The sequence below is a fragment of the Stegodyphus dumicola genome, chromosome 7, assembly GCF_044657685.1.
Source record: "Stegodyphus dumicola isolate Sdum_Otavi_A_Nest chromosome 7, ASM4465768v1".
In the NCBI taxonomy this organism is placed as follows: Eukaryota; Metazoa; Arthropoda; class Arachnida; order Araneae; family Eresidae; genus Stegodyphus; species Stegodyphus dumicola.
In genome coordinates this window covers 81,507,074-81,521,171 of record NC_140774.1, presented here as the reverse complement: position 1 = coordinate 81,521,171, position 14,098 = coordinate 81,507,074, and the positions used below count along the sequence as shown (strand labels likewise).

Sequence of the window (14,098 nt, the reverse complement as noted above, 5' to 3'; positions counted from 1 at the left end):
CTTTAGTAAGCTCTCTGTTCTAGTCAGGTCATTGTATGTTTCCGAAGAAGGTTAGAAGAAACATTGAACCTGATAGCGTCAACTCGGTTTTTAGGAGCCATAGTAGCAAGTACCTGGAGTACGAAAAAAAAAAAGCGTGATTCTTTTACTTATAGCGTGGTTTGGCAACACCGAGTGAGTGGGGTCGAAGGTCACATTTCATTACCACTTATCACGAGGATAGCACGTTGCACAGTATTTTGTTTTCGTATTTTGTCTTTCATCTTCGCTAACGTTGATGAAACATCGCCGGAGATTTATTGCTGAGAGGTAGTTGAGAAAACTGAAAAAGATGGAATTAGAGAAGCGGGCTGTTATTGGTTTAATCCTAGTATAAGGTGCACACGGGATTTGACTACTTTTGGCGACTTTATGATGAGCAGTAAAAATGGGACATATACGATGAGTAGTTAACGGTCATTCAAAGAAAATATATAGTTAAACATAGTATATACTATGTATATAGTATACTATACACGCATAGTATATATACTATGTATATAGTATATATACTATGCGTGTATAGTATATATATAGACGTTCTTTGGATCATTTTTGGTGTTGGCGATAATTTTCAAAGTCGTGCCAAGGCTGCACCGTATACTAGGATTTTACTCCGTTATTTTGAAGTGGACAAGAAAGCGGTGAGAAATTTGCGCGAACAAAAGGATGTGTTTAAAAAGCATGGGAATATTGCCGTATTAAAAAAACGTAATTTCGGACGTATAGTCTGCGGACTATCTGACAATTTTTTAATTTTTTTTTATATAAAATCGTGTCTGCGGACTATACGTGCGAAATTACGGTATATTTTAATTAAATGATAGTTATTTTGTGAATTATATGTTTGTAGGAATTTGGTATACGTTTGAGTGGAAGTAAACGTGCATGGAAATAATTTAAATATTTGACACTAAGTATTTGTAACCATTTGTAATGTTTGCAGTATGAATTCGTTGGTGACGTTTATAATATAATAGATAATTTAGAGGTAAAAGTTTTTGGATATTTTATTTATTTTATACGTGGAAATGTTAATCTTTGGAAAGGGTATATACTTTTTCGCGATCAGGTAATTTCATATATGTTCTTTTTACCGAATTTAAAGATTCAGAAAATTGTCATGCATTTTCGTGAAATTTTTCTAATTTATGAGAAAAAAGCAGTGTACATGTATATAGTGAAGAGTGCGCGCAATGCCATTTTTGTGTAATTCTGGGATGTTTTTTTAAGTAAAAATAAGTCGACGTGTACATGGTTTGTGTGTATGTGCTATTCTGAAAAACACGCAAGGAGTTTGCGATTGTGCACTTTTTCCCAATTTTGCAGTTAATATTTGTCATGATTAAGCAGTTTTGTTGCATAAAATTTCTAGCATAAGTGTAATTCGGCTAGTAGATTGTTGGAAAAAGTGTTCAGTAAATAAAAAGAAAAGAAACATGTGTTTGCTTCGTGAAGACAAAATGGGGGGATACTCAGATAACCGGCACTTGGCGAACTTCCAGAAATCGCGTTCACCTACTTGAGCGATAGGCGCCAAACAGTGGGAGGACAGTTCAGGTTGCAAGTTTAAACCTTCACTAAGCTAGTGAGAAAGGGAAAAGGGAAGGGATATTTTCTTACGCCTTACTTCGGCTGTCATGCGACTCTGCAGATGAATCTTCATGTTGATCACGTGACTTTGTCAGTAGACGTGGTGAATACACTCATAAGCTGTTTGTTGTATTTTTAGATTACTATTAAAATTATTAATGACTTAAAAATTAAATAATCAATCAAATTAAAAATGTTAATAATTATCAAATTAAAATGATTATTTAATTATATTTCATTAATAATTAATAAATTAAATATGATTAATTAATTAGATTTCATTAATAATTAAGAAATTATATATGATTAATTATTTATATTTCATTAATAATTAAGAAATTAAATATGATTAATTAATTATATTTCATTAATAATAATAATTATTATTATTTTAAGAACTTGATTCTTTTTCTAAAATGCATCATAAAAAGTAAACAATAAGATATAGCATTTTTATTATTATCTGCTTACATTTAGCAATAAATATGACAGCTTTAAAGGCTGATAAACCATGGCCAAAAAAGACAGTTTGCATAAAACAATGCAAAGTAAATGCAGAAGTCAAACAGCTTTTTAAAAGCAGATAATTACTAAAAATAGCACTTGGTATTAACAACAGCTGTTCAAAAGTACAAGTAGCAACTGCACGGTGATACATGCACCACAACTATGACGGATTTCTTTTAAGAGACATATATTGATTCTCTTGAAAAATGTATCAGCACAATTGGTGTTAATTCAAGAGTACTTGATGTGGGCATCTTTTAAAGTCTATGCCTTGGTTCTTCAGTGTTGTGATTTATATATTGCAGTTGACCATTTTTAATTTTAACAATTCTTGTAAATAACCATCAATAAGAAAATCTTTCATCCTCCATACTATTGTGTTCCTGTGATGACATTTGACAATGTATACTGAAAATTATTAAGTTTGCCATGTTCAGTCATCCCTTAAACTTGTGATATAAATTCTGTTACGCCCTGTATATATATATAGAAAGAGCTTTGCAAAAAAAGTAATAAGTGCATGTTTTTCAATTGCATTTCAGAGTATGGAAATTAAAAATCCTGCAGCCCTTTCATAAATAAATACAGCAGAATTACAGGTTCGAAAATGTAATTTATTTCCTAAGTATTTTTGGTAAGTACTAAATGTAAATATATACAAAAGAAGGCATTTACACATTTTTAGAACAATTTGGGGGCCATTTAATTATGTTTAAAATGTAAAGAGTATTTTTTTATATGTTCAATATGATAGCTTTTTTTCCGGCAAGCCTGCCCAGAAAATGCCCATGATTTCTCTGAAAGAAGGGCTTTTCATAATATTTCCATGGGTATTGATTTTTATTCCTCGTCCATAACTTTCCAGATTCCATCTGTTGTGATGGCTTTGCACTTAGGAAGCTTAGCTCTTTATGAGATTAAAGGCACAACAGTCCACCTGTGATTTTTTTTAAAATTCTGATCAAAATTATTCTAAAAATATGTAAACACCCTATTTGTATATTATTTCTTTATTATGTATCTTATTTTTCTTGTAACAGTGATTTCATTTTTATAATATCTTGACTGTTATACTTAAAAAAACATTTTTTGCCTCCCTTGGTTTTTGAATTTTTCAGGTTCGGAGGATTATGGCTCTTGGCGACACCTCCGTAAAAAAAAAACGCATTACGATTCCTACCTCCTGATGTAGGTTTGCACTTGATGTACAGACATAATTACTTTCAAAATTTTTAAATATTTAACGTATCATATTGCTTAATTTGTTATGCATGTCATGCTTCGCAATAACCAATTTCTTCATGATTATAATTCAACTTTCATTTCCTTAAAACTGAAATTAATACTTAAAAGTAACAATTGAAATATTTAGCATGCTTCTTTGAGTATTTTACAGTTTCTGTTTTTTTTAAAGCAAGTGCAAACCTACTTCTAAGGTGATGTGGAAATGGAATCTATTTATCCCCACCTTTTTAATTATGGAATATTTTAAACAGATGCTGAAGCCAGTCAGTTTTTAAGAATGTTAAGTATGACTCTGAGTGTGTGACCTGATATGAGGAGGATAGTCCAAGCTACTAGATTTGTGTTGCATGCAGTGTGAACATTTCATAAGTGTACAACAAAGTGATTTGGATTAATTATTTCAAAACACGAACCTCAGATGTTAATATTTCAAGAAACTGTTTTTTAGAAGAACTGCAAATATCAACAAGAATATAATAAAAGGATATATACAACACGTTATGCACAACTGCAATGGGGTAAGTTAAAATTCTTGTACCTATTTTTGCATTCATTCATATTCATTCATACTATTTTTCATTCATTCATATATTTTATTATAAATTTGTTGGTAATATAATATGAATGGATAATTTTATATAAGATATTTATTCTATATAAAATGCTAACATAAGTTTATTTTAATATAGAGAGTAAAAGTAAATCTATAATGAACGGTTTAGTTCATCAAAATAAAATGTCATCCGAGTTATCTGAGTATCTCCAAATAATATACTCATGTATATTTTATCTTTTAAAATGTTTAACGTTACTTACGTGATAAATATTCCATTTGCATAATCTTTACTTCATTTATATGAAGAACATGTTTTCAAACATATTTAACTATTGTTATAGATAAGTGTAGAAATTAATGGTCAGAATTAAAAAAGAAAAGTATTAAGTTGGTAAGGTAATAATGTTGGAGTTATATATATCTTCATCTAAAATACTAAGGTGAAAACATGTATGTAGATTAACTTTAACATATCAACAACTAAATTAATTTTATGTACATTGTTTACCTTTTTAACGCAAACGCGTTATTGTATTTAGCCTCAGGCGATTTTCGCCTAGCACCGGTTTCTCCCCTATGTCCGGCTCAGGAGGGAAATTTTGGAAAGCGTCTTTTGACGTCATTTCCCTCTTGGCGTCAAAAAAATCCTTCCGAGGATTTGGCGATTTTCGGCGATTCAAGATGGCGGAAAAAATTGCGCCAAGTGCCGGTTATCTGAGTCTTCCCCAAAATGGCGGCGAAAAAAAATAGAGGGTTGCTGTAGCAGAGTTCGTTGCCAAATTTTCGCCAAGTTACCATAATCCAAAGATCAACCCAATTCAATCTTTGTAAAAGAAATGGCGACATAAAACTGAATAATGGGAAAAATAAGTCACAATTTTATCTTTCTACTCTCAAGATTTAGTTTCATTCTTTAGCTAAAGAAATCATTAACACAGACAATAATTATCTTATTTCATGGAGTAATAATTCCAGCATTCAGCAATTTTACCTGCTTTATTATTGCTTTCAAATGCACTAAAACTGTCTACAGCATATTGTTTATATATTTAGACTTTTGAAGCAATATTACAGAAATACAAAAATGGTATTTTCTTGTTAACATGCCCTAGTAGAAACCTTTGGCACCATCTGAAATTTGCACAATCCAGATTAAAGTTTCCTAGTTTTGGTGATCAAGTGCAGTGGCGGCTTTAACATTGAAGTATAAAAAAATGAAGTGAATTGTTTCATAATTTGAATGATTGATAGAAAACTACCAATACAACAATATAATGTAAGCAAACTACTTAAAACAAAAAACACAGCTTTTACTTGCTACTAGGACACTTGCATATTGAATAAAAATTTCACTACATTCAGTATGATTTTAACATACAAGACGAAGCCATAAACTAAAATTTTAACAGTATTAAAAAAAAAATGTTTAAGAATTTAACATCATTAATCAGATGAACTTTCATCAGCTTTATCAACATACCTAGATTGGCGCAACGAAGAAAGCATCAAACTACGATCTGGCAACATACCATGCTCTAATAAAAAGTTTTCTATATCTGAGGTTACAAATTCATCTCCTAAATCATCAATTACACGAACAAAATTACCTAAAAGTACACCATTCTTATAAACGAGAATAGCAGGAACCCCCCTCCTTTCAAAGTGCCGACTTAATTTTGCCACTGAAACTTCACAACTACAAAATTTCACTTCAGGGTACTCTGCTGCTAATGACTGAAAACAAGAATGCATCAATTTACAAACCTTGTCACTTTCATTATAAATGTAAATAATTACAGTGGTTGATTTTTCTGTCTGATCAACAGCATCTAAATATTCTTGTCCTGATTTAATCGAAAGTAAAGTACCATAATTTGGATTCTTACTATGTTTTTCCATCAACTGCTGCATATGTAGCGCTTTAAATTCCTCAAGAATTTTATCATCCAAAAGTTCTTTTAATTCACGATCTAAATCATCTTCTTCTTGAAGTCTCCGTTCTTCATCTTTGATTGACTGACAAGTCATAGAAAATTTCTGAATCAATGCAAGTCTTTCTTTCTCTTGTTCTTCACGTCTCTCGGATTCCAGTTGCTTGTATCTTTGCCAATCTTTAATGACACCTTTTGGTCCTGTGTTCGTGCATGAACCATCCCATTCCCTGGGATCTTGAATAACAGATTTTGAAGGAACTTCTACAGAAGAATAATTTTTGTCAGAATCCTCATCAGCTTCATCTTCACTGCTGCTACTGCAGTAATAATGTGTTTTTTCACCTAATAACTTATCATCCAAGGTAGTCATGCTTGAAGAGAAAAAGTTATTGTTCAGAAAACAACCTAACCCAAAGCCTTTTATTTCTAAATATGAAATTATACAAAAGTTAATACTTACTTTCAGAAATAATATATCCTTTCGAAAGTAATACCTTCTAACAAAACGCAACGTTAACACTATCTGCGACAAAATCAATTACACAGTTGCACCTTACCACTAAGTTTTCCAGCAATTTAGACACAGCATGGAGTCAACGAAGAGAGCTAGGGTGTTGTGGGCTAATCGTTGGGTGCTGTAAGATAAGTATATATATTATATCATAAAAGATTTACAAATGAGCTTTGGTTTTGGCATTATTCTACTATAGCAAAGCACTCCAGAGTTGGTTAACCGAAGGGAAGGGATGTCTGCGTGGAAGGGCAGGAAGTCTTTTTAAGGGTAACCGGTTCGTATCTACGTTAGACGTAAGGAAAAACACGAAAAAGGTCATTCTGTCATCCCTTTCTCCTCGAATCGAACTGAGATCGAACTACTAGCGTTCAGTGTTCGGCTTCTGCGACCACTATCGTGGCCTTCGAGATTAGATGGCCTGGTCAGCTGCAGAATCACGTGATTTGACGTCACGTAAGGCAAAGAATCTCTAAGGATCCTTAGAGATCCTTAGAGATTCTTTGACGTAAGGCGTCTGAACTTTCACCCTTCGCACTGCATTGTGTGGACACTGCAAGCGAAGACTTCTTATTACGTTGATTGCGTGCTGTATATTTTTATTATTCGTGTCTTTTTTATTGCTAAATTTAAGTAATGTTGTTAAGGATATTTTCGTTTTTATATTGAGATTACTAGTTAACTTATTTGTTAACAAGAATAACGATCGACGTCTACGTAGAGCTGTCTTCATCATGCCTGCACGATGTTGCGTTCCAGCATGCAAATCCAATTACGATGGCACTAATGAATATGTATCAGTATTCAAATTTCCAAAAGATACAGTAAAACGGGATTTATGGATCAAAAAAATTCCAAGGAAAAATTTTATTTCAAGTGATAGCAGATGAATTCAATGTAAAAAACATTTCGAAAAGATGATATTATTCGCTATGATTATTTACCAACAAACGAAGGTACTTTTATTCAGATGTGTAGAGGGCATCCTAAATTAAATAACGATGCTTACCCATGCATTTTTTCTGGTTGTCCAAAATACTTATTTGAAAGTCCAACCCCTCAGAGGATGAGCAGGGAGGAAAAAAGAGCTAAGATGGAGAAGCATATTTTTAATGAATTTTTGAGAAAGGACAAAATACCATCATTTGAGAATTTTTCTTCTATGTTACCAAATAAATTAAATATTTCAGGTACTTCAAATATTATTTTACACAAATCTTTGCTCAATTTTCATCCATATCCTAAAATTGAAAAAGTATCTTTGTATCGCTTCATATAGATATAGCCAAGGAGAACCTCCTTGGATATAGCAGTTTATCTAGGAGATAAAGTTGTTCCAGTTGAAAGTAAAGAACCAGTAAAGAAGTTGAACAGCATTCTTTACTGGTCAAACTTATCGAGATATATGTACAAAACATTAACATGTTTGATGTTCATGAAACTTGTTTAATGAGTGGAATTCCCTTTTCTAGCAGATTAAAAAAAATAATGAGCACCGTTTCAAATATTTGTTTAAACAATTATATTAAAATTCTTCAAAATAATATGCATACAAAAATCGATGAAAGGAAACTTAAAAAAATCAAGAATACGTGATGAAAAGATATGAGTATGTAAATGACATTGTTTTATTTTTTAAAAATAGTGTACTAAATATGATGCAGTTCAAATATATTTTCAATAATGTATCTTTTACATTTAAATTTATTAATCCTTTTGCTGTTTCCTTATTATTTGATAATACTTCATAATATTTCAAAATAAATTATCAATTGCGATTAATTATTGCTTTAGTATACTAGTACAACTTGCACAGTATTTTCTAATTAGACAGAAATCATGGTTTGTTCTATGTATACTTGTTTTGAGGTTTTCGTTGGCAAATTTATTGATTTTACGCTTTTGTGAAACATTATATGGATGGCTTTTATTTGTAAATATATTATTTATTATGCATCTACATATAACTAATAATGTAAATATTATTAAATGATGTAAATATCCTTATAATTATTGCTATAGATAACATATAAATATGTGAAAATTATTCGTTTTCTGTAATGTTGCAGGGAAATTGTAATTTACAAAGTTTTGAGATTTAAATTTGTTCTGTGGCTTTTCTGTTCATTTTATTAGATAGTAATTTAAATGAATTAAAAATACATTTGCATAATGTTTGGAAGCTCTGAAATATTTATAGTTTTAAGGAAAAATTATTTTTTATGTCTTTTAATTTGCTAAATTATATTTACTTTTGTTAGTGAATTATTTATATTTCTAAATCTTTTCATTCCTTTCATTCCTCTCCTTCTCAAACTGTAAAGACATTTTTATGTTAATAAATAACAGCCTTTTTATTTACTTATTTCAATACTTTCTTTTTTGAGTGTATTCTAACAAATTATTACAATACATTGTAAAAAAAAATGCACAAGATAACCTAAAACATGGCATAGAAAATTTCGTGAATATTTCTTAAAAAATAATATTTATTAAGTTATTAATCTTAACTGCAAATGAATATACGACCTTTTATATACGTTTTCAAGTCTCTGGAAATTTAATTATTATGCATTATTAAAAACAAAACACTCTAAACATCGAACGAAACGCTCGCATTCAAATCTGAAGCAAAGAAAGTCACGGAAGAATCGGACGCCTTTCGTGACGTCACTCGTAGCTAACCAGGCCGCGTTAGAGCTATCGCGTATTTCCAAACCCTACCCCACTTTTCGAATTTTTGACGTCATGGACAAATCGACTAGTTTCGCCTGGACCGTAATTCTTGAGCATGCGCTGAAGCAACGACTTCATATAACAGGTAGACGGCTCGCATGTTCCTAAAACGTAAGGCTCCTATATAGGTTTAGAGGAGCCTTACTAAAACGTACTCGCCGTACCCCCTGCTGTGACAATGCTGAATCGCTATTGGCTGACCTACTTGCTACGTCAAAAACGTCACTTGTTTGGTCACGTGACAAGCCGATTGCATGGATTCTGAAGTGTTGTGAACCGCAGCTCAGGGGTAACGAGCGCGGGAAAAATTCGCAGGCTTCTAGTGTAATTTGTAGTTTGCTGTATAAGACGTAATAAATTTTGTATGCATATACAATTCTGAATTAATAATAAACCACTAAAAGGTACAGCTGGTAAAGAATATAGAACACAAACCTCTTCAGACATAACGCTTGAAGTATTTTATTTGGACGGCATAAGATATATTTACTAGGAAGACAAATTTCGGCAAACAAAATATATAATTATGCAAAAGAAATTTCGTTACCGGAGCATAAAAGTATCTATTATTGTACTTTAGATTTTCAAATATCAGAGGTTGTGATATAATGTAAGAGAATTTTGATTTAACATTAGAGATTCAATTTTGAGGGAGTTGGAGCTTGGCATGAAGGAATTGTTTATTTATTTTATAATAAAACAAGATTGGTTTTGTATTTTTGAAAATTTTTGGTAGAAGAACAGTTTAATCTTTTAATATTTCATTGGTATGTTAATATTTTCTGGAACTAAAATTAAAAAATGGAAGACTGTTAATATTTGCAGTAATAACCGATATTCTGAAAAAGAATATTGTTTTCGATTATTTAAAAATATAGAGCAACTTCTGATGATACCCGTCTTTTAAAACTGTACAAAAAGGCAAACTAGAATACTAGTTTGCCTTTTTGTCATTGTCACTAGTAATGTATCAAAAAACATTGTTTCAGTTTTGGATGTGGGTATTCAGTTGCATACTAATTTATGTGAATCACAGGAAAAACATAAGCAGCCAGAATTGTTGCCTATAGAGAATGTGGATTATCGTTCTGTGATATCGCCCGTTGCACTAGTCGACATCCAACCGTTGTTAAGTGAATATGGCATGTATGAAATGCTGAGGATTATACTGAACGGCATGCAGGATCTCATTGCCGTCCCATGATTAATACCCGAAAGGACAGGCATATTGTGAGGTCAGCCCTCCAAATTTACAACCACATCACAGACCATTAGTCAGAAAATGGGCATATTTGCAGCATGCCCAGTATCTGCTCGTACAGTGTGTCAACGTTTGCATCAGCATGGACTATCAGCACAGTGTCCATTACTTTAGCTTTCCTTGACAATGCAGCACAGAGACAGATGGCTACTGTGGTGTGTCCAACAACAAAGCTGGATATAGGAGGGGCACAATGTCGTCTTTTCAGATGAGTCCCGTTTCTGTGTGCATTATTCTGATGGTCGTATAAGTGTCTAGAGGCTCCAAGGAGACCGCACATCGCCTGGTTGCATTCAGTATCGGCATAGGAACCCTAATGTGATAGAATAGGCAGCCACTGAGCACATGGCACACACATCTTTAGTTCGGATCGATGGTAATTTGAATGCCAGATCGGTACATTTGTGACATCTTACATCCAGGGGTTGTGCCCTATCTTTGAAGCCTGCCAAATGCAATCTTCCAACAGGACAATTCAAGACCACATGTTGCACATTGTGTTCTGACCTTCCTCCGTATGCAGTGTATTTGATTGCTGCCCTGGCCTGTATGGTCTCCAGATCTGTCACCCATTGAAAATGCCTGCTCATGGTTTGCTGAGGACTGGCCTAGCAACCCTTTCCGTCTAATACGATTGATGAAGTGTGCCATAGACTTGAATCAGAATGGAATGAGATGCCGATTTCTGTCATTCAAGTGAAATTCTACTCAGTGCCTAACTGGATAAGGGCCGTTTTAGCTGCCAGGTGGAGCAGTTGTTTCGACTGATTTCGCACCCTTGTAAATCCCCAAGCTGCTTACGAATTTAATCATTTTGTCTTCATGCCATACTATTTACGCACAACAAATATTTTTTTTTATTTGCTTTCCTTCATGCTATAGCAATTTTAATGGCTATTAGTGTATTATTGATTAACAGTTATCTAAGAAACTTCAGGAGTAAGTACTTTACATAGTTTATAAAACTATTGCATATTTCTGTATAAAAAATTAATGATGCAGGATAGATAGCACCTAAAGACTTCATGCAGCCATCAATGGAGTTGACAACACATTCATATTAGATGATTTTCTTTTATACTTTTCCCAACCACCAGTAGATTGCAAATAAAAAACAAAGTGACTTACAATTACAACATAGCCAAACTGTCCTGAAGTAAACATTAACAATATATACAAAGCCAAAATAATTATATTTGCATAATATGTGCATGACACTTTGTTACTAATAAATATCAGAGTGTCTTGGATCAAATTAATATTTGAAGAGATGAAAAATTAAGTTTGACAGTATCATAAGCAACTGCAGTTTTTCATTATCATAGTGGCAGGGATATCTTTGAAGATATAATTAATAGCATCATTACAACAAGGTGAAGTATAGTAAAACCACCCGCTACTAGACAGTTACAGGATTGCTATATATGTGTACAGTGGTTCTCTGCTTTGAAATCAGGAAATCTCTATTAATGGGGTATATCTGATAATGTGAAGTGTGCATTGCTGGAGGCTCAACTTACCTTTGCTGGAATCATGCTGGGAAAATATTTTGCATCATGACATAATTTATGTGCATGATAAGATACATAAAACTGTTTTGAGTGATATCAGCTGTAAGTTTAGAAAGACACTTGGTACACTCCCTTATTAAAGTGGCTTAGGCATTGTTTAAGATTACATAAAGCAGTCAAGTTGATTCGTGATGTATTACTAACTCTATCTCAGATTTTATTATACTTATGAAAGCTACAGATCATGTTTAATAAAAAGCACCAGAAATAATCACTGTCTTATTGACTAGCCATTTAGTTGCTCTCATACCATTTGCCATTGTGCATAATGATATAAAACTAATGCCTTAGTAGCATTGCTCAGTCAACATTATGATATTCATGAAATTTTCTAAGGAATAAATCAAACAAAAATGTAAGCAAAAGTCTTCTAAAAATTATCTTCCCTAGAAAATACCAGCCAGATTTAAGATAAAAATACAGCATGTCTTCTGAGAAAATAATTACTTACAAAATCATGTTTCCAACACTAATAAAGCACCTAATTATATATTAAAATTTCAAAAGATCTACACAGTTGATATTCAACTAAGTCTTGCATATCTATTATTTGGCTTCATAAAGTAATATATATGTTGTCTAAAATGAAGTAGTCATATAAAAACATATTAAAAACAATATATTTTTCTTAATGATGGTTATATAAAATTTCTTAATAGAATGGTTTTTCTGAATAAATGAATTAGAGTTTAAATCAATAAATATAATAGTGCTGTAATAAAGCTTCGTAGGACTAAGGCTGAATTTCCTGCTAATTTGTACTTTAGATTTTTTTTCTGCTTTGTGGAACTTTTCTCTTCTTAATAACATCATGCTTTTAATGTACCTTTAAAAGCTAATTAATTAATTTTGACAAGTATTTTGCTTGAGAGATGCTCTCATGGAAGCTACTAAATGATATTTGTCTCATATCTGCTTTTCTGATTAGAAAATACATGAAAGACCAAGCCAGCCATGACCTGCCTGAGATCAGTATACAAATGTTTTGTGTCTTTAAATATGAAGCTAGGTTAAGTGATGTATGTTTAGTAAAACTCTTAATCTTTATAATAAAATATATCATAAATATATTATACCTACATAAATATGTATCACAGAACATTTGCTTAGATACAGCTAGGATAACTTCTCTTGTTAATGTTATTTTGCACAGATTTTTTAATCAAAATTGTCTCTAAAGTAATGTGCTATAGATTTGTTTTGAGATTTAGAATGATGTCAGACAAAACTGGACAAACTTTATATTTTCCTAGATCCAAATTTTCCAACTTAATGGAAATAATGCTTATTCATCACATGAAGTAAAATTCTGAGAAGGTAAAAAAACTTATGAAAGCATTTTAATGAAAAATTAATAACAAACAGCAATACCAGTTTCTAGGAAATGATGATTTAAGTGAAAGAAATATTAATTAGAAAATATGTAAACTGTCGTTTAACATGTATGTTACAAAAGTGCATAAAAGATAAGTTAAGTAAAATGTGTTTCATCAAAGAGTAAAATCTTCTATTAATGATTTACTATGAATAAATTATTAGTAGTTATGTGTACATTTGAGAAAGAGTGTGAAAATCATCAGTACAGCGAATATGTTCTACTGATATTATCACTTAACGCAGTTACCATTTGACTGTTAATAGACAAAAATATAAAAATTTCCTCAATTTATTTGCCGAATGAGTGTGGATGAATCTAAACAACATAGGAACATTTCTTTAGATCAGGGGTTCTCAACCGGTGGTATACAAAGAAGCAAAGTATTTTTAACTATTAAATTAAAAAATTAAAACCCAACATCCTGATTGAGTTTTTTTTCTAACACTCGTAAATTTATGTGATTTGAGCTTTGTTCAGGAGTGGTGGTGGTATTAAAGGTTTTCAATTTTTGTTTAGATGGTACGCATTAGTCAAAAGGTTGAGAACCATTGCTTTAGATTAAATATTAGAAGAAAATGATAATTATAGTTTGTCTAATTTGTAGATTTCCACAATGATTTAATATTTTGGGGGGTTAACATTAATATAAATAACTGTTGTAATCTTAAAACACTGATGGCCCTTAAAAGCATAACATTATTGAAGACAGGAGATAAAGCCATATTTATTATACAAATAAATTTTAATACATGGTTTAACTGTACATG

General features: G+C 31.7%; 1 protein-coding gene across 5 annotated transcripts in view; it reads right to left on the bottom strand.

The window, feature by feature from the left end:
• Cdk7 (Cyclin-dependent kinase 7) overlaps window positions 1–6,806 on the bottom strand; it is a 62,921-nt gene extending 56,115 nt beyond the window's left edge. The window contains exons 1-2 of one of the 5 annotated variants that reach the window (XM_085820526.1): window positions 6,335–6,806; window positions 4,922–6,245 (exon numbers count right to left, since the gene is read on the bottom strand). In XM_085820526.1, coding sequence (XP_085676652.1) covers window positions 5,384–6,244 — 861 coding nt within the window. In that variant the 5' untranslated portion in view covers window position 6,245; window positions 6,335–6,806 and the 3' untranslated portion in view covers window positions 4,922–5,383. Of the gene's footprint in view, window positions 1–4,921; window positions 6,246–6,334 lie in introns of those variants that run through there. The other 4 variants (XR_015042151.1, XM_085820525.1, XM_085820523.1 and 1 more) reach the window with 4 other exon arrangements.
• Between the last annotated feature and the right edge of the window lie 7,292 nt (window positions 6,807–14,098).